Raw genomic sequence first — 23,192 nt, 5'->3', positions numbered from 1 at the left:
AATTATATATGATGTGTAATTTTGTAACGGAATAGTTAACGGTTCCGTTAAATAAGGATCGAAACATATGAAATACTCTCTCCGTCCCACTTTAGGAGTCCTGGTTTACCATTTTTGGGTGTCCCACTTTAGGAGTCCCGGTTGGAATATTTCATAAATAGTATTAGGCCCCACATTCCACTAACCATTTTCCACTCACATTTTATTTAAAAACTAATATAAAAAAGTATGACTCACGTTCCACTATCTTTTTCACTAACTTTCCTTTACATTTCTTAAAACTCGTGCCGAACTCAACTAAGACTCCTAAAATGGAACGGATGGAGTATAAAAGTACATGGACTTGGTAAAACGGAAAAATTGTATAAGGACCTATCGAAAAGTACAAGGACTTATTAACTTGTTTTGCCAAAAAAATGGAAATGTAAATATTTTTTGTGACCCTCATCCAAAAGAGTGTGTCAGCCGACCCCATCCAAAAGAGTATTACTCAAAAAGAAAAATAAAATGAAAGGTAACCTGCATAACGTAAATGACAAAAAATATCTATATATAATATTTTCCATCATTATAAGCAAACATTTATTTGACGAGATCAAAAGCTATATTCAATGGCTCCTCAATGACAAAACCATAATATACTAGAAAAACAGCACAAATAAACTAAATGATTAACTTGAAATCAAGAATGGAAGGATAACTTGCTTGGCAATAAGAAAACTACACAATCCAAACAACATCTCAACAAAACAAAGGCAAGAGATCACAACTACAAGAAACATAAGACTCAGATATAACACTAAGATGTTCAGACTTCATAGTAAGACAGACTACCACACTGATTAAAACAAAGAACACAGCCTACAAAGATCAGCGATACGCTATACTGGAATGGCCTCCAGAAGCATTTATGTTCCATCAGCTCTGACTGGCAAAAAGAAGGAATGAGCATTACATTAGTTTCTACAAGTGAAATACATATTCATAGACAAAAATTACAAAACATAATTACCTGGGAACAACTTCAAACAATCAACAATCTCCAATGACAATGGAACTAAAGACCAGCAAGGAAAGGGGTAAAGGTAAAACCTGCTTAGAAAGGATCATCCCTAGGCAATAAAAGAAAAAAAAAAGCTCATACCGAAGAGAAAGGCGAAGCTTGCAAGAGCAAACTCAACTACTATTGGACTGAAGTACTACGAGAGAAAAGATCAACTGCCCTATTCCCATTCCCACTTTTCTTTTTTTAAAACCAAGAAAATTGGCGAAGGGAAAACCTAGATCAGAAGTCAGTAACATCTCTAAGCAGAGAAGAAGAAAATGGAAGAAGGATAAAAAAGACGCCGAACCAACTCAGACAGCTAATGTACGGGAATACAAGAGTATCTGAACAGGAAAGTGCAAGTGGGCTAAGCAGATGATTGGGAAGGAAGCATAGAGAAAAGAAAAAGGTAAACTATTGACACTAAACAAGTTAGGTTATGCAGTATATGTACATTATGCATAAAATATTCTGACTATGGGGGGAAACTAGAAAGGTGAGAAGAAATGAATGGAAAGCTGAAATTGCCACTTTCGATAGCATCTAGTTTCCCCAAGCGGAAAATTTGATCGATAATAATTCAGTAGTTTAAGAACTTCGAACCATAAGTACTCAACTAAGTAACGATGATTGAATCCTTCATCAACCCATGTTTTCCATTTCACAACTTCCATTTGTGAGATCCCTGTCCGAGCAACAAAACCAAATATCCCCAGCCAAACAAGAAATACCAGTCCCAGAGATATGGAGATCACTGATCAATGAAATGCAGTTCCAGCACTACCACACACCAATGCTTCAACTCTACCACTACTGAGCTACACAGTAAGCTATTTTCCTTATTTACACCCACCACCACCAACACTTCATTCATCATCAATATCAAGATTAAGCATGCGGCGCAGGGTCTTCGTCGCAGAATCAGCAATATCAAACAAATCACTCGGAGAAGGACTGCACTCCCTAGGGGAGGCAGGTGCAGAATGTGAAAGAGGCAAATCAATTTCTGATGCCACAGTCGGCAAGTCAAGGGAAATAGTTCTTTTAGGCTTCAGTGTGAACTTAGGCACTGGCAAACAACTTGGGGGAGGTGAATTGGAATAAGCAGGTCCAGCCCAGAGCTCAGAAAATTGAAACCCCTCATCCCTGCTCTCAAACTTGGTATCCATAAGTATTGGAATAGCAATTCCTTTCAGCATTTTCGGGTTTTCACAAACAGATGGGGATGGAGTGTTAGGCGACAAAGAAGGGCAAAAGGCCTTTTTAGTAACAAGGGATTTTGTTTTACTCGAGCAAGATTTGGGTGGAGGTGAGAGCAATCCTTCTCCAGAATGAAATGTCCTACAATTAATTCCTCGAAAACCACCCGTAGGTGGTGAACATGACCCAAACCTTGTTGAACTTAAACCATAGTCACGGCTTCTGCCATGGTACTGATGATTTCTGTGATGAGCAACAACAACTAATGTTTCCATTTCTCGCAAATTTTCACACTAAAACAACCTTCTTCTGCGCTAATCCTAGCTAACAAACTAAAACAAGAGATCTATCAAACCAACGAGTTTTACAATTCTAAGCCTGTGAAACTTATACAATCAGCAGATTTAGATTTCCGCCATAACCACCAAAACCTCAGTAAATCAACCTCTATTTTATCCAAACCATCCAAAGCATGAAACATATATCTATAAATGTGCTTATTCACGACAACTATAATCTCACTCTTCAGATCTGTGAACACCACATAGAAAAACATCACAAAAAAAGAACAATCACTAATTTTTACAAAAAATAAAAAATGAAATCTAGGGGAAAAATAGATACCCAATTGAAACTAACCTGAATTTGGAGGCGCAATCTTCGAATCAAATTTCCTATCCGAAAATAACCGTGTTTATCTAATAATCCACGAGTCTGGTATTGCTCTCTTCTAGGGAGAGAGGGCAATTGGAAGTTCAGTACAGAGTGCAGTCTGTGAGAAATTTTTGTTTTGTGATTATTTTTATGTGAGAAAAAAGAAACCTTCAGATATCAAACTACTTATTGTATAGAAAAAATACCGAAAAAAAAAACTACTCACAATTGAATTTAAATGTCGCCTTACGACCGGTGTGACCTCACAAATTCACCAATTTAACCTTAATGGTCTTTGATTACTACTCGTGGCAAAACTGACACCGACGCTCAACTGCAAAGGAAACTAAACAACTTATGAAGATTAACTTCATGAATACAGAGAAAGAGAGAAACGATATTTGAGAGAATGATGAAAACTTTTATTCAATGAATTCAAAAGTGTACAACACACCTTATATATTCAGTGCATAGCTAACAAACATACTTAACTAACTAACTAACTTCCAGCTATCACAAACTAACTTCCAACTTCTCTTCTCATTCCATAGCAGAGCTCAAGTGTAGGTGAGGTGCATGGTCGTTTGTATGAGGCTGCATGGTTGATTGCAGCTGCGTGAGGATGATGATGAAGATGGTTGCAGCTGTATGATGAAGGTGATGAGATAGCATCATTAATAGACCCCCTTAAGATGGACTATATAGACTCTTAAAGTCCATCTTGAACAACAGATTGTTGAAAGGAGTAGTGGCTAGAGGTCGAAAGGAGTAATGGCTAGAGGTTTAGTGAAAATATCAGCAAGCTGTAGATTATTGTGAACATGAACTGTTTTGATCACTCCTTCAAGGATCTTGTCTCGAACGGTGTGGCAATCAATTTCAATGTGTTTAGTGCGCTCGTGAAATACGGGATTGGTGTTGATGTGAACAGCAGCCGGACTATCACAATACAATGGAACCAGCTTCTTTACTTCCAAGGCAAAATCTTTGAGTAAGGCAATAATCCATACCACTTCGCAGCAAGCAAGGGTCATTGATCTATATTCGGCCTCGACTGAAGATCTAGAGACAATATGTTGCTTCTTGGATCTCCATGAAATCAAGGAAGTGCCCATAAATAGATAAAAACCAGAGATTGATCTTCTAGTATCTGGACAGCCAGCCAAATCAGCATTAGAGAAGATGCTTAAAGATGGATCTGCCTGGGCTGAATAGAAAAGACCATGGCCTATTGTTCCCTTTAAGTACATGAGAACTCTTTCAGCAGCGAGTAGATGGTCTGAGCAGGGTTTAGACAAGAATTGGCTGAGCTTGTTTACAGCAAAAGTGATGTCAGGTCGTGTGATGCAGGGATATACAAGTCTTCCAATGAGTCTTCTATATACTGTTGGATCAAGAATGGGTTCTCCTGCATCCATCTGCAGCTGTTTGATGGAATCCATGGGAGTGGCTGCTGGTTTGCAACCAAGTAATCCAGCATCGGTTACAAGATCAAGTGCATATTTGTGTCGAGAGATAAAAATTCCAGTTCCATTTCTTGCTATCTCAATACCAAGAAAGTATTTAGGTTTACCAAGATCCTTGAACTTAAAGTGGTTGGTAATGAAGGCTTTAAACTCAGAGATCAAGGATTCCTCACTGCTAGCCACCAAAATATCATCAACATAAATAACAACTCCAAAGAATTTTCCAGCTGAGGAATGTTTGAAGAAGAAGGAATGGTCAGATTCAGATTGGACCAAATCAAAACCAGCTAAAACCTGAGAGAATTTGAGGTACCTTTGTCTGGAAGCTTGTTTGAGGTCGTATAGAGATTTTTTCAACCTGCAAACAAGCTGACCAGAACCTGGTGGAGGATCTGTGATAATCAGACCAGGGGGTAGAGTCATGTAGATTTCTTCATCCAAATCCCCATACAAGAATGCATTATTGATGTCTAGATGAGCCAAGGACCATCCTTTTATGGCTGCAAGAGATAGCATCAACTTAACTTTGGTGAGTTTTGCAACAGGTGAGAAAGTGTCATGGTAATCAACATCAGCCTGTTGAGTGAAGCCTTTGGCAACTAAACGTGCCTTGTATCTTTCCATAGTGGCATCAGATTTGAATTTTATCTTATACACCCATTTGCAAGAGATAGGTATCTTGCCTGGGGCAGATATGTGATCAACCAAGTATTGGTTCTGATCAAAGCTTGCAGCTCATCTTGCATGGCCAAAACCCACTCTGGGCATTGAGAGGCCTTTTTATATGATGAGGGTTCAGTGAGAATAGAGAGAAGGCTAATGAAGTTGAGATATGGCTGAGATAATTTTGATAGAGAAAAATAAGATGAGATGGGGTATTTAGAGGAGGTAGTTACTGAGTTACAAATGTAATCAGTGAGATGAGTTGGAGTTTTGAGTGATCTCCCAGATTTTGAGAGAGTAGATATGGAAGAGTTGGGCTCATTTTGTGGAATGATAGGTGTGGGAATGTTAGTGTGAGCAGGAGATTGGTTGGAAGAATGTGAGATATCTGTTGGAAAAACTGACTGAGGCTTAGAAGAAAGGGGAAATTCAGATTCATGAAATGAGACATTTCTGCTTATGAAAATGTCATTGGTGTCTATATTCATGACTTTGTATCCTTTGTAGCCAGAGGGATATCCAATGAAAATGCACTTGATAGCTCTGGGAGAGAATTTGTGTTTGCTTTTGTCCAAAGTGGATGCAAAGCAAAGACATCTAAAGACTTTTAGATGTGTGTATGATGGAGGCTTTTTGAAGAGGGCTTGAAAAGGAGTTATATGATCTGGTAGAACAGATGATGGAGTTCTATTTATGAGAAAGAGGTTGTGAGGATGCACTCTCCCCAGAAAGGAATGGGCAAATGGGACTGAAATAAGAGGTTGCGGGCTAAATTGAGTAAATGCTGATGTTTCCTCTCAACTCGTACATTTTGTTGTGGAGTTTCCACACAAGAATGCTGAGCTATAGTCCCATAGGCTGAAAGGAGGGAATGGAGGTTGAATTCAGGTGCATTGTCACTTCTTATGAATTTTATTTTCTTGGAGAATTGAGTGTAGACAGTAGAAAAAAACTGAGTTAAGACAGATTGGACTTCAGATTTGTGTATGAGAAGGAAAGTCCAAAAAAAGCGTGAGAAATCATCAACTATGGTTAAGAAATATTTGAAACCATCGTGTGTAGGGGTAGAAAAAGGTCCCCATACATCACAATGAATCATATAAAAAATCTCAGATGAAGTGTATTTTGAGATAGGGAAGGGACGTTTCTTTTGTTTGGCAATGGGACAAATCTGACATGTAGTAAGATGTGAGTTGGATGTAGACAAAATATTGGATAATAGTTTCATTTTATTGAATGAAGGATGACCCAATCGTTGATGCCAAATATCAAGGCTTACAACAGAGTTTACAGAAGTAGAAATCAAACAAGGTGTAACACTATCTCTGGAGGAAGGCTGAGATGTATCTGTGCTATAGCATAATGGTTCTGAAAACTCAAAAATGTAGAGGTTCCCAACTCGATTACCCTTCCCAATCACTGTCCCCCAGTGAAGCTTCCTGAATTTGGAAGTTATTGTGAGTGAAAGTGACAATGCAGGCTGAATTTTGGATGAGTGCACTGACTGAAATCAGATTGAATGAAAAAGATGGAACATGTAGAACAGGAGAAAGAGTGATGTGAGGGGTAAGTTTTACAGTACCTAGATAAGTGACTTGAGCTGTGTTGCCATTGGGAAGATTTACTGATGCATTTGCTATTGGTGAGGTAGAGTTGAAGAGAGATTGATCATAGCATACATGATGAGTAGCTCATGTATCTAGGATCCATGTAGATGAGCTTGAACAAGAAGATGAAATAGAATTTCTGGAATGAGTGAAGAAAACAGTACCAAAGAAGTTGTTTGAGACAGGAGTTGATGATTGAGTAGGGAGATCACTGACTGGAGTAGTGGCTGGAGGGGGGATTGTGGAGTTTATGGCTCTGCAAGAGGCTAATGAGCTGTTGATATTGATCAAAACTTGGCAGATTAGCAGTGTCTTCAACAAGATTAACAGACCGTTGCTGATGAGGATTAGAAGTTCCAGCAAATCCAGATGGTTGTGGAGGTTTTGCAAAGCCAGACGATTGTGGATATTTTCCATTTCCTCTGCCAAATCCAGGTGGAAAACCATGAAGAATGAAATATTTCTCAACCGGATGATTAGTTCTTCCACAGTGAGAGCATAAGAATTTGTTATAGCCTCTGCCAAATGAAGATGCTGCATTAGCAAAAGGCAATTCACTTGTGACTGGAGCTCGAGCAGGAGCAGAAGATATGTTGTTTCCATCAATCAATTTCTGTCTCTCTTCCTGAATCACCAATGAGAAAACCTTAGATAAAGAAGGTAGAGGAATCATTGAGAGGATGTGAGATCTAAGCTGAGAGAAAGATGCATTCAAGCCAATAAGAAATTGCATAGTGCATTCATTCTCTTGATGTTGATTCCACTTTGAAGCACTATCACAAGTGCATCTAGCACATGTACACCATGAAGTAGGCTGGGAATTTTTGTATTCATCCCATAGTATACGGAGATTGGTAAAATATGTGTTGACATCAGAGGATCCTTGAGAGAGAGACATGAGTTGTTGTCGAAGTTGGTAAATTCGAGCTGAATCACCAGTGGAGAAACGCTCTTTCAGATCGAACCAAATTGCATATGCATCATCGAGGTACATGATGCTCGAGCATATTTGTGAAGAAACAGAGTTGCGGAGCCATGAAATCACCATGCTATTGCAACGAATCTATGTCTGATAGAGAAGATCATCACGAGCCGGACAAAGAATGGATCCATCAACAAACACAAGCTTATTTTTGGCGAGGGGAGCAGTGCTGAAGGATCTGCTCCAAGCTGCATAATTAGATCCAGTGAGTTGTTGTGGAACAAGTGTGATTCCCGGATTATCACTCGGATGAAGGAAATATGGACTAGATGTGTCCTCAGTTGGGAGCTGAACAACTCGATTGCGATTATTCATTGCAATAGGAAGGATGTTGATAAGGCTAATTTCATGCATAGGTCTAGGGGATAAATTCATGGATTTACTGGGTCTAACACACATTTTAAGCCAGGTGTGTAGAAGAATTTCACCAAGTTCAGGAAAAGAAGAGGACAATCACATGTCCGAGGAAACTGACGAAGAAGTGAGCATTGTGGAGGAAAATTGCAAGACGGAGGAAATCTCGGAGTTGAAGGGTAGAATGGAGATTTCTACAAAGGCTTCTAGAAGATTATGTCCGCGCCTATATAAGGAAGGAAACATGCATTCTGAAAGGAGGGAGGAAAGAACCTTCTGGGGTAGAGGCCTCATTAACAGTCTGTGGCTCGTAGCTCACTTTTCTTTTATACACTTGGGTTCTTTAGAGGGAAATTCTGGGGGTTTGCATTTTGGGTTCACTTTTCGCTTTCTCGCATTACAGTTGGGTTGTAACACCGTCCTGTCGAGGGCGAAGAAACAAGTTCCATTTTAATTCCTCGTATTTTGTGGATTTCACCGAGCTTCGCTGTTCGGAGCTCGGCTCTCTGTTTTTACCGACTATTTTTGTGTTTAATGCAAGTTTAATTTTTTGTTATGTCGTTGATGTTGATTTCTGATTTCACTCCTGTGATTTTCTGGAGTTTGAGTTAGTTTACTTGTGTTGGATGCGTTTCGCAATTACTCACTGAATCTGTGCAGAGTAATGGCTGGATCGGGTTGATCAGAGTTTGTTGGTGGTTGAATCGGAGGTTTGAATTCGGTGTTGTAGCTGAGTTGATTGGAATCGTTTGAATTCGGTGTTGATCGGAGTAGATCTGTTAGATCGGAAGATATGGAGTTGATTGAGGTTGTTGTTTGGTTCGGATCGCTTAGATCCGGAGTGGATTAAGCATCCGACGTGAATCTGAGCAGAGTTGGTTTAAATTTATGCCTAGCCTTCGTGTTTTCATTTCATTCCGTCTAGTATATGTAGATCTGTGTTATTTCCGGTTTGTTGTAAGTTTCCGACAACCCAACTTTTATATTCTATTCGAATCTAGGTACGTGCTCTGTTTTCTTCATCTTCGTTTTTGATTCAGTTAAAAAAATGCATGTCGTCGTTAGTTAGAGTTTCAGTTTGTTATTTGCAGCCTTTCTGTCGTACTTGCTAATTCTGGAATTATGGTCCCCACTGTTATATGCTTCATGTCTGGTTCTATTAGGTAGCAATTTACACGGTCTAGGAAGAGAATTTAATATCCCGTAGTCTTGATGATGTTTTATCTCAGCATGTTTACAGTTTCCTAGGTCTAGTGTTTACATTTCTTGCCTAGGTCTAGTCGTAGTTAAACCTCAACCCAGTTTGCGTGGCAGCAGCCGCCATTGTCCAAAGTTTCTAAATGCTTTCTTACGTGTCCATCTTCGTGGATCGACCCCTGCTTCTCTATACTAATCCATAGTATTCGGGTTGAGGGATCTTTGAAGGGGAGTTTAGTGTGCCCAACGACAGAGCATTCCGTGTTCTCTTGAGTTCCTAGACCAAGTGATCTAGTGGATTCATAGGACTTGGCATCTCGACCTAGCATAACACCAGAAGCACGCACGAGCACTTTTGCTATTCTCCCCACACTTCAAATGGCGTCGTTGCCGGGGATGGATGGCGTAGTTTGTGTTAGTGTTTAGAGTCTTTGGCGTATATAGTTTTGATTTATTTTCTTTCTTTTTATTTGTAGTTTATGAGCAGAGGCTCACGGTCTACTCACGGGAGTAACTCGTCTGGGTGGGAGCACGGTCAATTCATTTGGCAGGTCAAGGAAACAGCCTCTTCAGTAACCATCAGATCAGGGTTCACCACGGGAGATCCGTTTTCGAGTGGATTTACTAGCGATGAATCTTGGGTGTCTCTCAGGACGTGAAGATCCGGAGTCACCACCAGAGTCGGAAACAGAGTCAGAAACAGGGGAAACAGAGGAAGTAGTCATGGCGCACGTAGTAGACCCAGATCCGGAGATAGGGTCGCTAACTGCCCATTTAGATGGAGAGCCAGCACAGGCCATAGTGACGAACCCACGTCAGAGGTCCATTGAGATCAAGACGAATGTGCTCGGAATCTTACCGACATTTTCTGGGCCAAGAAGTGAGTGTCGGTACGTGTTTTTGAATGAATTCAGTAAATTGTGCAGCATCCAAAAGAGGCCAAATGATGCGACGGAGGAGGACTATCGCTTGCGCGCGATTCCTTTCACTCTGAAGGGGGAGGCCAACACATGGTTATTACGGTTACCCCCGGATTCTATCCGCACTTGGAGAGACTTTAAATTGGAGTTTTTAGATTATTTCTTCCCATCCAACAAGACGAATGCTCTGAAGAAGGAGATAGTGGAGTGCAAACAGGACTATGACGAGTCATTGAGCCAATACTGGTCAAGGTTCAATGGATTGTTGGATGCATGCCCGAATCACCGGATGATAGAGACAGAGACCTATTCTCTGTTTTATGAAAGAGCGACTCCTGAGTCGAAGGACTTGATGATTCCTCAAGCGGAGGGAATTTTACACGGAAAAGCGGAAGTGAGGCACGAGAGATTCTGGGGAAATTGATAGATGCCAAGAAGGCATATGATAGTCCAAGGAATGCTGTGAGAAGAGGTTCTGTGAATGCACTGAGGGAACAAGATGATGATAAAGTAGATGCAAGAATAGATAGACTCGAGAAGGCTCTTTTGAATGCTATCGAAAAAACTAATTCGCCAGCGCCACCGGAGAAGGAGAAACCGCCTGGTCCAGGAGAGTCCCAATTTCAGGAAAGAGATTACCAGGCCCAGGTAAATGCGATGGGGAGTTGGAATCCCGATGGAAGTTGGAACCCCGGGAGACAAAGAGATGCTCCCTGGATGAATCATCCAAATTTTAAATGGTCTGATAACGAACAGAGCCAGCCAGCATTACAACAGAGTATACAGTTTGCACCTCAGCCCGAGAGGCAGGGCAACTGGAGGAATCATGAAGGGCAAGGCAATTGGAACAATCGGAACCAGGGAGATCACTCGAACTGGGGAAACAGGAATCAAAACCATCAGGGGAACTCTTATGTGCCACCACACCAAAGGAATTTCCAACCCACCTACCCAGGTCAAGGAAATCAGTTCAACAACAATTCAGGGGGTCAAGGAAATGTTCGCCCGACCCAAGGAAGTGGAGCAAACCAGAATGCAGGACCCGGCCCTAGTCAGCTGAGTTTTAAGCCACCAAGGAATCTTGATGAAATGGTGCACGACCTCATCAGTTCTCAGCAGCACATGCAGAACAACTTACAATCTAACAATGACGTAGTCCACAAGCTTAAGGATGCTTAGCAAGAACTAAAGACGGCAATGGATATGTTAGCAAGACAGCTGTCACAGATTGCTACTTCCTTGAGTGACATGCGAGGTAATGAGGGTAAAATTCCTGCCTCAGTAAAACCGCCTGATAGGGCCAATATTTTCCATATTACCTTAAGGTCTGGGAAGGGGTACGAAGGCCCAGCAATGAGACCGAAGGAAGTCACAGATCTCACCGAGGGCAAGGAGACAGGGGGTATAACCTCTAGACCGAGGAACTTGGCTGCAAACAATCCCATGATTAGAGATGAACTCAGGGCAGGAGATTTGGAGAAACCATTGCCTAGAGAAACTGAACCATTTTTCATCGATCCAGGGCCAGAGTTGGTAAGGGAGGAGGAGAAGAAAGAAGTCGAAGAATTCTCGGCCGGTAGCTCTACAGGAATAGGGAAGCGACCGAAACCATTCCCAAGCCGAGGGGAAGTAAAGAAAAAGAAGGATGAGCCGGTAGATTTTATGGACATTTTTGGGAAGCTGGAAATCAATCTACCATTCTTACAGGCTCTGAAATTTCCAGTGTTTAGCAAGTTCATCAAGGAATTTATAGCTGGTAAGGCGAGACCTAGTGGAAAAATTCTGATAGGCGAGAATGTGTCCGCGGTAATTCAGAAGTGGAGGATGCCTTCGAAATGCAATGATCCAGGTATATTTACTTTGCCCATCTCTATTGGTGATGTTAAAATCGAACATGCTATGTGTGACTTAGGTGCATCCATAAATGTGTTACCACTTTCTATATACAAGAAGTTAGTAGGGGTAGGCACGGTGGACACGAAAGTTGTGATCCAATTGGCACACAGGTCATGCATTTGTCCTGAAGGAGTGCTTGAGAACGTGATAGTAAATGTACATGACTTCTTGTACCCAGCTGATTTTCATGTGAATAAGATGAGTGATAGTGAGTCTGCAGAGTCTGGCGGAGTACTTTTAGGGAGACCTTTTCTACGTACCGCTAAGACTATCATTGATGTCTTTCATGGCACCATTTGCCTTGATTACAATGGGGAGAAATATACATTCAGCATTGATGAGGCAATGAAGAAACCTCTTGACGTTGAAAATTTGCATGCTATAGACGTTATTAACCCCTTGGTCCAGGAATATCTTGAGACCGAATTAATGCAGGAGCAGATTGTGAATTCTGAGATGAGTCATGCTATTGATAGAGAAGTAGCCGGGTGGTGTCAAGCAATGAACACGAGTGAGTTATCAGATGAGGAGCTAGCCGAAGCAATTCTGGAATTCTGCACAAACCCGGAGCTAACTAGATCAAGGAAGACACCTTATGTGGCGAGCATGGAAAGTTCTACTGAGTCTACGAAGGGAATAACAACTGAGTCGACAGAGAAAAATCCCTTACCCCAGGAAAAAGATGTCCCCAAGAAAGAACTGAAAACACTTCCACCAGGTCTTAAGTATGTGTATCTAGAGGAGAATGAAACTTTCCCTGTGATTATTAACAGCAGCTTGACCGAGGGACAAGAAGAGGAACTGCTGAAGGTAATTCGGAGGAACAAGAAGGCTATTGGGTGGACACTCTCTGATTTGGTAGGAATCAGTCCAGATCTGTGCATGCATCACATTCGGCTAGAAGAGGGAGCAAAAGCCTGCAGAGATCCTCAACGCAAATTGAATCCTAACATGAGGGGGGAGGTGCTGAAGGAAGTATTGAAGCTACTCTCCCTAGGTATCATTTATTCCATACCAGACAGTGAATGGGTGAGTCCAGTACATATGGTACCCAAGAAGTCGGGAATACAGGTGGTCAAGAACGACAAGAATGAGTTGGTTCCCACCCGACTAGTTACTGGGTGGAGGATGTGCATTGACTATAGGAAGTTAAATGAAGCGACTAAGAAAGACCATTTCCCTCTACCTTTCATTGACCAGATGTTGGAGAGGTTGGCGGGCAAGCAATATTTCTGTTTCCTAGACAGATATAGTGGGTATTTTCAAATCTACGTGGATCCCGAGGACCAGGAGAAGACAACTTTCACGTGTCCCTTCGGAACGTATGCTTACAGAAGGATGCCGTTTGGTCTGTGCAATGCGCCAGGCACTTTTCAGCGGTGTATGATGAGTATCTTCTCGGATCTCCTAGAGGATTGCATCGAGATTTTTATGGACGATTTCACTGTGTACGGGAATTCATTTGACTCATGTTTGGCAAGTTTGGATATAGTGTTGAGGAGGTGCCAGGAAAAGCATTTAGTTTTGAATTTCGAGAAATGCCACTTTATGGTCCCAGAAGGAATTGTCCTAGGGCATGTGGTATCGGAAAGATGTATACAGGTAGACCAAGCAAAGATTGATGTGATCTCAAAACTGCTTTACCCGATAAATCAGAAAGAAGTAAGAGGATTCCTAGGGCATGCTGGATTCTATAGGAGGTTCATAAAGGATTTCGCAAAGATTGCTCAGTCACTCACTCACTTGTTGCATAACGATGTCGATTTTGTTTTCGATGAGGAGTGTAAAAAGGCTTTTCAGCTGTTGAAGGATAGACTAGTATCTGCTCTCATTATTAGAGCACCCGACTGGAATCTACCCTTTGAAATAATGTGTGATGCAAGTGATTACGCAGTAGGGGCGGTGCTAGGTCAAAGAGTTGATGGGAAAAGCTATGTGATTTTTTATGCTTCAAAAACGCTCAATCAGGCCCAGAAAAATTATGACACCATGGAGAAGGAAATGTTGGCAGTTGTGTACTCATTTGGGAAGTTTCGCCCGTACTTGCTGGGGTCTAAGGTGATAGTTTTCACCGATCACGCTGCAATAAAGTACTTACTGGCGAAGAAGGAGTATAAGCCAAGGTTAATCCGTTGGGTTTTACTCTTACAGGAATTTGACTGGGAAGTCAGGGACAAGAAAGGAACAGAGAACAAGGTAGCCGACCACTTGAGTCGCATTTACCAGGGAGAAACAGACGAAGCAATACCTGATGCGTTCCCGGAGGAACATCTATATTATCTGGAAAGTTCGCCTAGACCTATCAGTTAGGAAGAGATAATGGCAGTAACAGGTCCAGGAGATGCTGAAAAAGGAAAATGCCAGATAAACGCTGAGCCGTGGTTCACAGACCTAGCAAATTACTTGGTCACCAGAGAAGCGCCCAGTTCCCAAGAAATTTCTCGGGCCTAGAAGATGAAACAGAAAAGCGAAGCCAAGTACTATTTTTGGGACAACCCGTATCTATGGAGGATGGGAGCTGACCAAGTAATTAGGAGATGTATTCCAGAGTGGGAACAAAGGGATGTGCTGAATCATTGCCACGCTCTAGCGTGTGGAGGTCACTTTGGACAAAGGAAGACCGCGAGGAAGGTGTTAGACAGCAGGTTTTACTGGCTTACATTGCATAAGGATGCGTTCGAATTCTGTCAGAATTGTGAAAGGTGTCAACAGACTGGGGGAATCTCCAAAAGAGATGAAATGCCGCAAGTCCCTGTCATCGTTTGTGAGATTTTCGACGTCTGGGGAATGGACTTCATGGGTCCATTTCCATCTTCATATGGGAATGCATACATACTTGTGGCGGTGGATTATGTTTCGAAATGGATAGAGGCAAAAGCTACCACATCTTGCGAAGCTGGTGAGGTGGCAAAATTTCTTAGGGCTAACATTTTTAATAGGTACGGTGTTCCTAGGGCTGTTATTTCAGATCAATGAACTCACTTCCGGAACCGTACGATAGAAGCTCTGATGAAGAAGTATGGAGTCCACCACAGGTTGTCTACACCTTATCATCCTCAGTCTAACGGCCAGGCGAAAATATCAAATAGGGAGATCAAAGCTATACTTGAAAGGACAGTGAATCCGTCAAGTAAAGACTGGAGTAAGAGGCTTGACGACGCATTATGGGCTTACATTACATCATATAAGACGCCTATTGGGATGTCTTCGTACAGGTTAGTGTTCGGCAAGATGTGCCACTTGCCAGTTGGACTGGAGCACAAGGCATACTGGGCGGTCAAGGAGATTAACATGAATCCTCAAGCTTGTGAGGAAGAGAGGAAATTTCAGCTCCAGAAGTTGGAAGAATTGAGGCTTGAGTCTTACAAGTCCGCGATGTGGTACAAAGAAAAGACCAAGCTCTGGCATGATAAGAATCTCCGGACCAAGGAACTACAAGTTAGGCAGAAAGTTCTCCTATTCCAGTCCTGGCTTAAGCTGATGCCTGGAAAGCTAAAGTCCAAGTGGATCGGACCATATACTATCGTTGGCCTTCGCGCAAATGGAGCAGTAGAGATCCAAGGAGACGCCTCGAATTCTGTGCCTTTCCTCGTCAATGGTCATCGTGTGAAGGTATTTCGGGATAACTCGGAGCTGTGTGTAGTGGACGAAGTGCCTCTACGCGCACTCCCTGATATCGCCTAAACCAATCTAGGAAGGAAGTGTTCTTGAAGAAATCCTGGGTCAAGAAAATTGAGAAGTTGTTTTTATTCATGCCCTGACCCAGGGAATCTCAAGAATACTTGAAAGAGAGTGTAAATATTTAATTGCTTTCCTTAAATCAAGAAAACCCAAACAAATCAGAAAAAATTAATCTTCCAAAAAATATTTTCGAAATCCCAGACTCCTTAGGGAATTTTTTTTCATACTGTCATATCCTTGACCTGGGAGTCTGGCGTTTCATTTTTAGTTTGATGTTTTTCTAAGTGTGATATTGTAGAGAGTATTCACATGGGCAGGGAGTTGAGGAGTAAAATTTTGGAGGGAGTTAGCACCGGTTCGAATTTTAAAAGGTAACTTTATGGGGAGGCGTACGGTCGCTCGCGTCACGCCTGCTACCACCTGCAAAACCGTCCTTTCCCATACCTACAGGCTATAACCGTGCTCTCTCTTTTATTTTCCATATCATACGCACTCTCTCTACGAAAAAAAAATCCCCAAATTCTCTCTCTCAAATTCTCTCTCTAACCCTAATCGACGAAATTTTATCATCCGAGTTCTTGCGAAATTCTACAGATTCCGCCATGGAGAACACACAAAACACAGGAAGCACCTCTGGATCCGCCGAATCTAACGCAACGTCGTTCATGGCCGATCTATTGCAGAAACTTGGGGGGCCAGAGGAGGCGATGAAGGCATTCGCCATGCTCACCAATATGATAGGGAAAACCACTGCACCACCACCACCACAAGTTTCAGAGACTGCGAAACCCCAACCGGAGGTCGTACATTCGATGGCCGAACCAGCCACCAGTGTAGCCGGAACAACCGCCGCAAACGTACCTGAGGAGGAAGCGGATCTGGCTACGGGTTTGGAGCTTTTAGCGGTCAGTGAACCAAGATTAGACCATGTTTCTGAGGGGGAAACCTTTGCCATTACTGCTGATGGTGCATCTGATGGGGTAACCTCTGTTATTGCTGCTATTGATGTCGTTCATAGAGAAACCCGTGTTGTGTCAGAAAGTCTGGGTGTATCTGTTGTTTTGTCTACTAGTAATCCTGAGGGGGAAACCTTAGAACATGTTGAAGGCGATGAGGCCCTAATTTCTGAGAAAGCTATGGAGGGGGAAACCCTAGAAAAAGTTGGGGGCGATGAGGCCCAAGTCTCTGTTGAGAACGATGATGAGGGGAGGACCCCTGAAAAGGTTGTAGGTACTAAGACCCACAATGAACAAGATTTGGTTGGGGTGGAAACCCCTGTTTATATCACGGGGGCAACCCCTTTGCTTTCTGAGGAGGGAGAGGCCCTCGTTACTAAAGATGTACAGAAACCCGTCGACGAGAGGGTAAATCTAGTTGTGGATTTGACTGATGTCCCGGAGGGGACGATTTCACCGGTAAATAAAAGGGAAGCCCGGAGACAAGCTCACCGGAGCTTGATAGATGAAATTGATGACTCTATCCAGCAACGGAAGGAGAAGCGCTGGGTCCAGAGACCGCAGCCCATGAGCAGGACATCTCTCCTAGACCCAGTGGTGGGGAGAGTGACGAGGAAGAACGTCGCCAGGCGGCTGAAAGAAATAGGAAGGGGAAGCAGGCCGCTCCTTCCTTGACCAAGAAATCGAAAGGAAAATCTGTTGAAACCTCTCTTCCTCCACCCGCAAAAGTTCCATATGCTGCCGAGTCTGATAGCCCTGCTGGATCTAGCGACTCCGAAGAGGAACTTGAAGAAGAGCTCAATTTCGAGCCTACAGAAATTTGGTTAACCAAGGAATTACTGGATGCAATGAGGAAGTTCACTGACCCCAAGCGTGCAGCAACGTATAAAGAGAAGAGTGCCCAAGGCAAGTATGCGAAGTCCGGAAAGAGATATGATCCCACAGAGCTGAAGGAGATTGCTTCCGACGATGAATTCCGGGAGTACATCGACGCGATCGGTTTCGACTGGTTGCTGAAGCACAGCTCTTTTGAAGTCCCAACAGCATTAGCGCGTGAGTTTTTCTCAACCTTTCGTTTGAAGTCTACAACTGATCTAGATGCCGGCTCTATTACCTTCCGCCTTTTCAACGAGGAGCACGAAATGAGCATCCGAGAGTGGTCGCTCCGCATGGGGTTGTTAACGCGCACACAGGATGATGAGGGCTTGTGGAATGACATGATGGTGGGTCCGCCTAAGTTTACCCCGGGTTTCAAACCACAAAGCGCTTGGGAGTTTATAACCCACCCGAAGGTGGGTCAGTTTAAAACAAGTTGTTCGAAGGCTTACCACATTGACAACCGGATCCGGCGTTTCGCTCAGACGTTCATCAGTTATAATCTGATGGGAACCGCAAACGCTGCTTTGACCGCAGCCGACCTATACTTCACTTGGTGTATGGCCAAGGAAGTCCGTGTACACCTGGGCTATTGGCTAGCCCAGGCTTGCCATCAAATGGCCGCTAATCCTTCCAGGCACATGTACACATGCCACCTCCTAGGGGCATACCTTCAACGCAACGTAATACTGAAGATAGCCAAATCGTGCCGAGATGTGGAGATGTGCATGCCCCCAGAGGTTTTCAATGTCGAATATTTCTTCAACAAGGGGCTTCTAATCATGCATGGGAAGGAGGTATGCTTTTATGAGGTCGGCAGGTCGGAAGTCCAGGTGAAGCAGGAATCGGAGGTCGTGGATGTAAAGGACAGTGTCGATGTTGAGAAAGTACGTAAAGATGTTGAGGAAGTACGGAAAGATGTTGCAGAAGTAAGGAAGGAAGTCACAGGAGTGAGGAAGGAGGTAACCGAGGTAAGAATGGAAGTCGGGAAAGTCAGAGAGGAGATCGTGGCCCTCAAGGGATGTATTACTGATCTTGTGGCAACGTCGTCCAAGCACACTGATAGGATGGCAGAGGCCGTCTCGCTGATGATGATGATGGCGAAGTGGTTTAAAGAGAAGTTCCTCGAGGCACCGAAGTTACTTCCTGGCCCTGGCAGCGCTTCTAAATCACCAGGGCAAGGAAGTCTATCTCTCCAGAAGCCTCCCCAGCCGACGAAGCCTCTGACTGCCCCGTCCGCGACTAAACCCTTGACCGTGAGAAAGTCAGTGCCTAGACAGAGTGAGGAGATGACAGCACAGCCAAATTCGCTGGCAAAGAAGAAAGCTAGAGTGACCCAACCATCCGCCCCGCCCAAGTCTGGCTCCCGCGGGGGCCAGACCCCGAATTGACCCCCCCCCCGAGCCAAGTAACTTTTACTTTTTCTTCTTTTATTTTTCGTTTTTCCTTCCTTTTGTGTTTTTCTGTGACCAGCATGCTCTATTTTGTATATATGTGTTGCACCTTCCCACACTTAGCCCAATCTTTGGTCTAAGTGTGAGAAGGGGTTGTTCGGTTTTGGCATGTTTTGGTTTTGTTTGTTGCGCCTTCTCCCACTTAGCTTGTTGTACGATCTAAGTGTGAGAAGTTTGTTTTGTTTTATGCACGTTGTTTGTTTGTTTGTGTTGTTTGGTCTGTTTTGTGCTGTTCATACTTCCCTATTTCCCCACTTCACTAGGATAGCTTGGGGACAAGCTTGAGTGAAGTGGAAGGGGGAGGGAGTAAGTGCAGTATTTGTTTTTGTAAATAGGAGTCTTAGAGTCTCTAGGTTTAGCGTTTTTGTGTGTTGCATGAGCTAGAGAGATAATAAGGCAAGATTCTCTTAGTGAGAGCGATTGAAGATAGGATACATGTCAACTTTGATGCCTTTTTCCTTAATAAACTAAAAGCGGTCTGAATGAAGTAAGGATGATAGAAAAGGCCTTAGATAACCTAGCTGTGCAGCCCTACTATAAGAGCGAGTTATAAGCATAAACACTTTGAGCTAACATGTAAAAATGGGTTGCCACTTGATGCTTAGGGAGTAGAGTATAAAGGAGAAAAAATGGGTTATGGAGATATAAGCTGGACGAAGTCCGGGAAAATGAGGTATAAGCTGGACGAAGTCCGGGGAAATGAGGTATAAGCTGGACGAAGTCCAGGGGAAAAGGGATATATATAGAAAAAGAAAAAAAAAATAATAGGGCAGGAATGCAATCGCAACCTGACTCAGGAAATCAATAGGGAAAAGGAGTGGTAAGAAGGAGAAACTCTCATAACCCGACGCATCAGTGGTGTAACTTTAACTTTGAAGCGTTTCAATCCTAACATCCCCTGGACTTCGTCCAACGGAAAAAAATAGAACAGGAAAAGGAGGTATAAGCTGGACGAGGTCCAGGGGAAAAAGAGATATATATAGAAAAAGAAAAAAAAATAATAGGGCAGGAATGCAATCGCAACCTGACCTAGGAAATCAATAGGGAAAAGGAGTAGTAAGAAGGAGAAACTCTCATAACCCGACGCATCAGTGGTGTAACTTTAACTTTGGAACGTTTCGATCCTAACATCCCTGGTGAGGAATGAGTGATCGAGCGAACCTAACTGCTGGGAAATCAATAGGCTATCTTGACAAACTGACAGATCGTTTAGGTAGAAGAGGGAAGGGGGAGGATTTGAATACTGTAGACGATCGGATATGACTTAAGCTTGTGGGGACAGTCGCCTAAAAGTTGAAACTAGTTCATGCTTATCTGTTGTGTTTTGTTTTTGTATGTTGTTTTCTTTTGTGAGTCTGTAGTTGTCTATGTCTAGGAGTCAGTGCTTTGTTTGTGTTTTGCTTGTAGAGTCGTTCTTGGGAACTGTGCATTGAAATTTGCCTTATTTCTTTTTCTTGTCTTTTATGCTTGAGGACAAGCATGGTTTAAGTGTGAGCAGTTTGATAAGGCTAATTTCATGCATAGGTCTAGGGGATAAATTCGTGGATTTACTGGGTCTAACACACATTTTAAGCCAGGTGTGTAGAAGAATTTCGCCAGGTCCAGGAAAAGAAGAGGACAATCACATGTCCGAGGAAACTGGCGAAGAAGTGAGCATTGTGGAGGAAAATTGCAAGACGGAGGAAATCTCAGAGCTGAAGGGTAGAATGGAGATTTCTACGAAGGCTTCTAGAAGATTATGTCTGCGCCTATATAAGGAAGGAAGCATGCATTCTGAAAGGATGGAGGAAAGAACCTTCTGGGGTGGAGGCCTCATTAACAGTCTGTGGCTCGTAGCTCACTTTTCTTTTATACACTTGGGTGCATTTTGGGTTCACTTTTCGCTTTCTCGCATTACAGTTGGGTTGTAACAGTGTCCTGTCGAGGGCGAAGAAACAAGTTCCATTTTAATTCCTCGTATTTTGTGGATTTCACCGAGCTTTGTTGTTCGGAGCTTGGCTCTCTGTTTTTACCGACTATTTTTGTGTTTAATGCAAGTTTAATTTTCTGTTATGTCATTGATGTTGATTTCTGATTTCACTCCTGTGATTTTCTGGAGTTTGAGTTAGTTTACTTGTGTTGGATGCGTTTCGCAATTGCTCACTGAATCTGTGCAGAGTAATGGCTGGATCGGGTTGATCAGAGTTTGTTGGTGGTTGAATCGTAGGTTTGAATTCGGTGTTGTAGCTGAGTTGATTGGAATCGTTTGAATTCGGTGTTGATCGGAGTTGATCTGTTAGATCGGAAGATATGGAGTTGATTGAGGTTCTTGTTTGGTTCGGATCGCTTGGATCCGGAGTGGATTAAGCATCCGACGTGAATCTGAGCAGAGTTGATTAAAATTTATGCCTAGCCTTCGTGTTTTCATTTCATTCCGTCTAGTATATGTAGATCTGTGTTATTTCCGGTTTGTTGTAAGTTTTCGAAGACCCAACTTTTATATTCTGTTCGAATCTAGGTACGTGCTCTGTTTTCTTCATCTTCGTTTTTGATTCATTTAAAAAAATGCATGTCGTCGTTAGTTAGAGTTTCAGTTTGTTATTTGCAGCCTTTCTGCCGTACTTGCTAATTCTGGAATTATGGTCCCCACTGTTATATGCTTCATGTCTGGTTCTATTAGGTAGCCGTTTACACGGTCTAGGAAGGGAATTTAATATCCCATAGTCTTGATGATGTTTGATCTCAGCATGTTTACAGTTTCCTAGGTCTAGTGTTTACATTTCTTGCCTAGGTCTAGTCGTAGTTAAACCTCAACCCAGTTTGCGTGGCAGCAGCCGCACTTGTCCAAAGTCCATCTTCGTGGGATCGACCCCTGCTTCTCTGTACTATTCCATAGTATTCGGGTTGAGGAATCTTTGAAGGGGAGTTTAGTGTGCCCAACGACAGAGCATTCCGTGTTCTCTTGAGTTCCTAGACCAAGTGATCTAGTGGATTCATAGGACTTGGCATCTCGACCTAGCATAACACCAGAAGCACGCACGAGCACTTTTGCTATTCTCCCCACACTTCAGATGTAAAAGAGATCAGAGAATGAGATTTGAAGGTGGGGAAGATTGGAGAAGGAGATTTGAGAAGATCGGAGAATAAGATCTGATTATTTAAAGAAAAACTGGAGTAGAGGAAGAATGCGGAAGCATTTGTCACTGATACCATAACAAACTCATGAAGATTAACTTCGTGAATGCATAGAAAGAGAGAAACGATATTTGAGAGAATGATGAAAACTTTTATTCAATGAATTCAAAAGTGTACATCACACCTTATATATTCAGTGCATAGCTAACAAACACACTTAACTAACTAACTAACTAACTTCCAGCTGTCACAAACTAACTTCCAACTGCTCTTCTCATTCCATAGCAGAGCTCAAGTGTAGGTGAGGTGCATGGTCGTTTATATGAGGCTGCAAGGTTGATTGCAGCTGCGTAAGGATGATGATGAAGATGGCTGCAGCTGTATGATGAAGGTGATGAGATAGCATCATTAATAGAAAATGTCTATGATGATTTTACCCTCCACGGGATTTCCGAACAATATCTAATCAGAGATATCAATTGGATTAGCACATTAGAGCATCCACAGAGTTGAGCGCAGCCGTCCGTTCGTGCCAGCGGCGCGGCACCCGCTGCGCTCTTGCCGCTGGCACGGCGCTGCTCGATGCATCGAGCACGTCCGTGTCAGCGAGCAGCCCACGTGTCAGTCGTCCATTGGCCAACGGCAATGTCGTTGGTAATTTGATTTTTTTAATCGGATTTTAATTAAAAATCTGATTAAAAATAAAAAAATATTTTTCCACTTCCCAAAAAATTATATCCGTTTTCTACCCACTTTTAATTTATTTTTCAATTTTTTCCCCAAAAGTACAAATTGTCATCTATAAATACCCCCACTTCCACACAAAAAATTCACACCACACTACACAATTCTCATCTAAATTCTCTCATTTCTATTCTTACAATTCTCAATCTTTCTTTCACTCACAAAAAAAAATGTCTGGCTCCGGTGATCACTCATCCGGCTCCCATGGTTGGAACCCCGATTGGTTCGGTTCACAACCATTTCCTAGTCCGAAAACGGAATATTCGGCCCCTCCTCAAACCCAAGGTTCATAAGTTCTGGGTGGCTACCGGCCTTACCCGATCGACGACCAAGATGCCCCTAAAGGGAAATACGGGTGGACACCTGAACCACCCGTACCTAGA

General features: G+C 42.8%; 1 protein-coding gene and 1 long non-coding RNA gene across 2 annotated transcripts; both read right to left on the bottom strand.

Annotated features, from left to right (window-relative positions):
* Positions 1-676: 676 nt before the first annotated feature.
* LOC121762231 lies at positions 677-3,052 on the bottom strand. Its single transcript, XR_006042179.1, has 3 exons — positions 2,885-3,052; positions 1,013-2,776; positions 677-928 (listed from the first exon to the last, which is right to left on the bottom strand). It is a non-coding gene; the product is annotated as an uncharacterized LOC121762231 (long non-coding RNA).
* Positions 3,053-6,843: 3,791 nt separating this feature from the next.
* LOC121760423 lies at positions 6,844-7,683 on the bottom strand. The gene has a single exon (XM_042156094.1). It carries the CDS (start codon positions 7,681-7,683, stop codon positions 6,844-6,846), a length of 840 nt encoding a protein of 279 aa, XP_042012028.1.
* Positions 7,684-23,192: the final 15,509 nt, after the last annotated feature.

The sequence above is a fragment of the Salvia splendens genome, chromosome 13, assembly GCF_004379255.2.
Source record: "Salvia splendens isolate huo1 chromosome 13, SspV2, whole genome shotgun sequence".
Classification (NCBI taxonomy): Eukaryota; Viridiplantae; Streptophyta; class Magnoliopsida; order Lamiales; family Lamiaceae; genus Salvia; species Salvia splendens.
The sequence above is the reverse complement of the archived record's forward strand: the minus strand, read 5'-3'. Positions and strand labels throughout refer to the sequence as shown.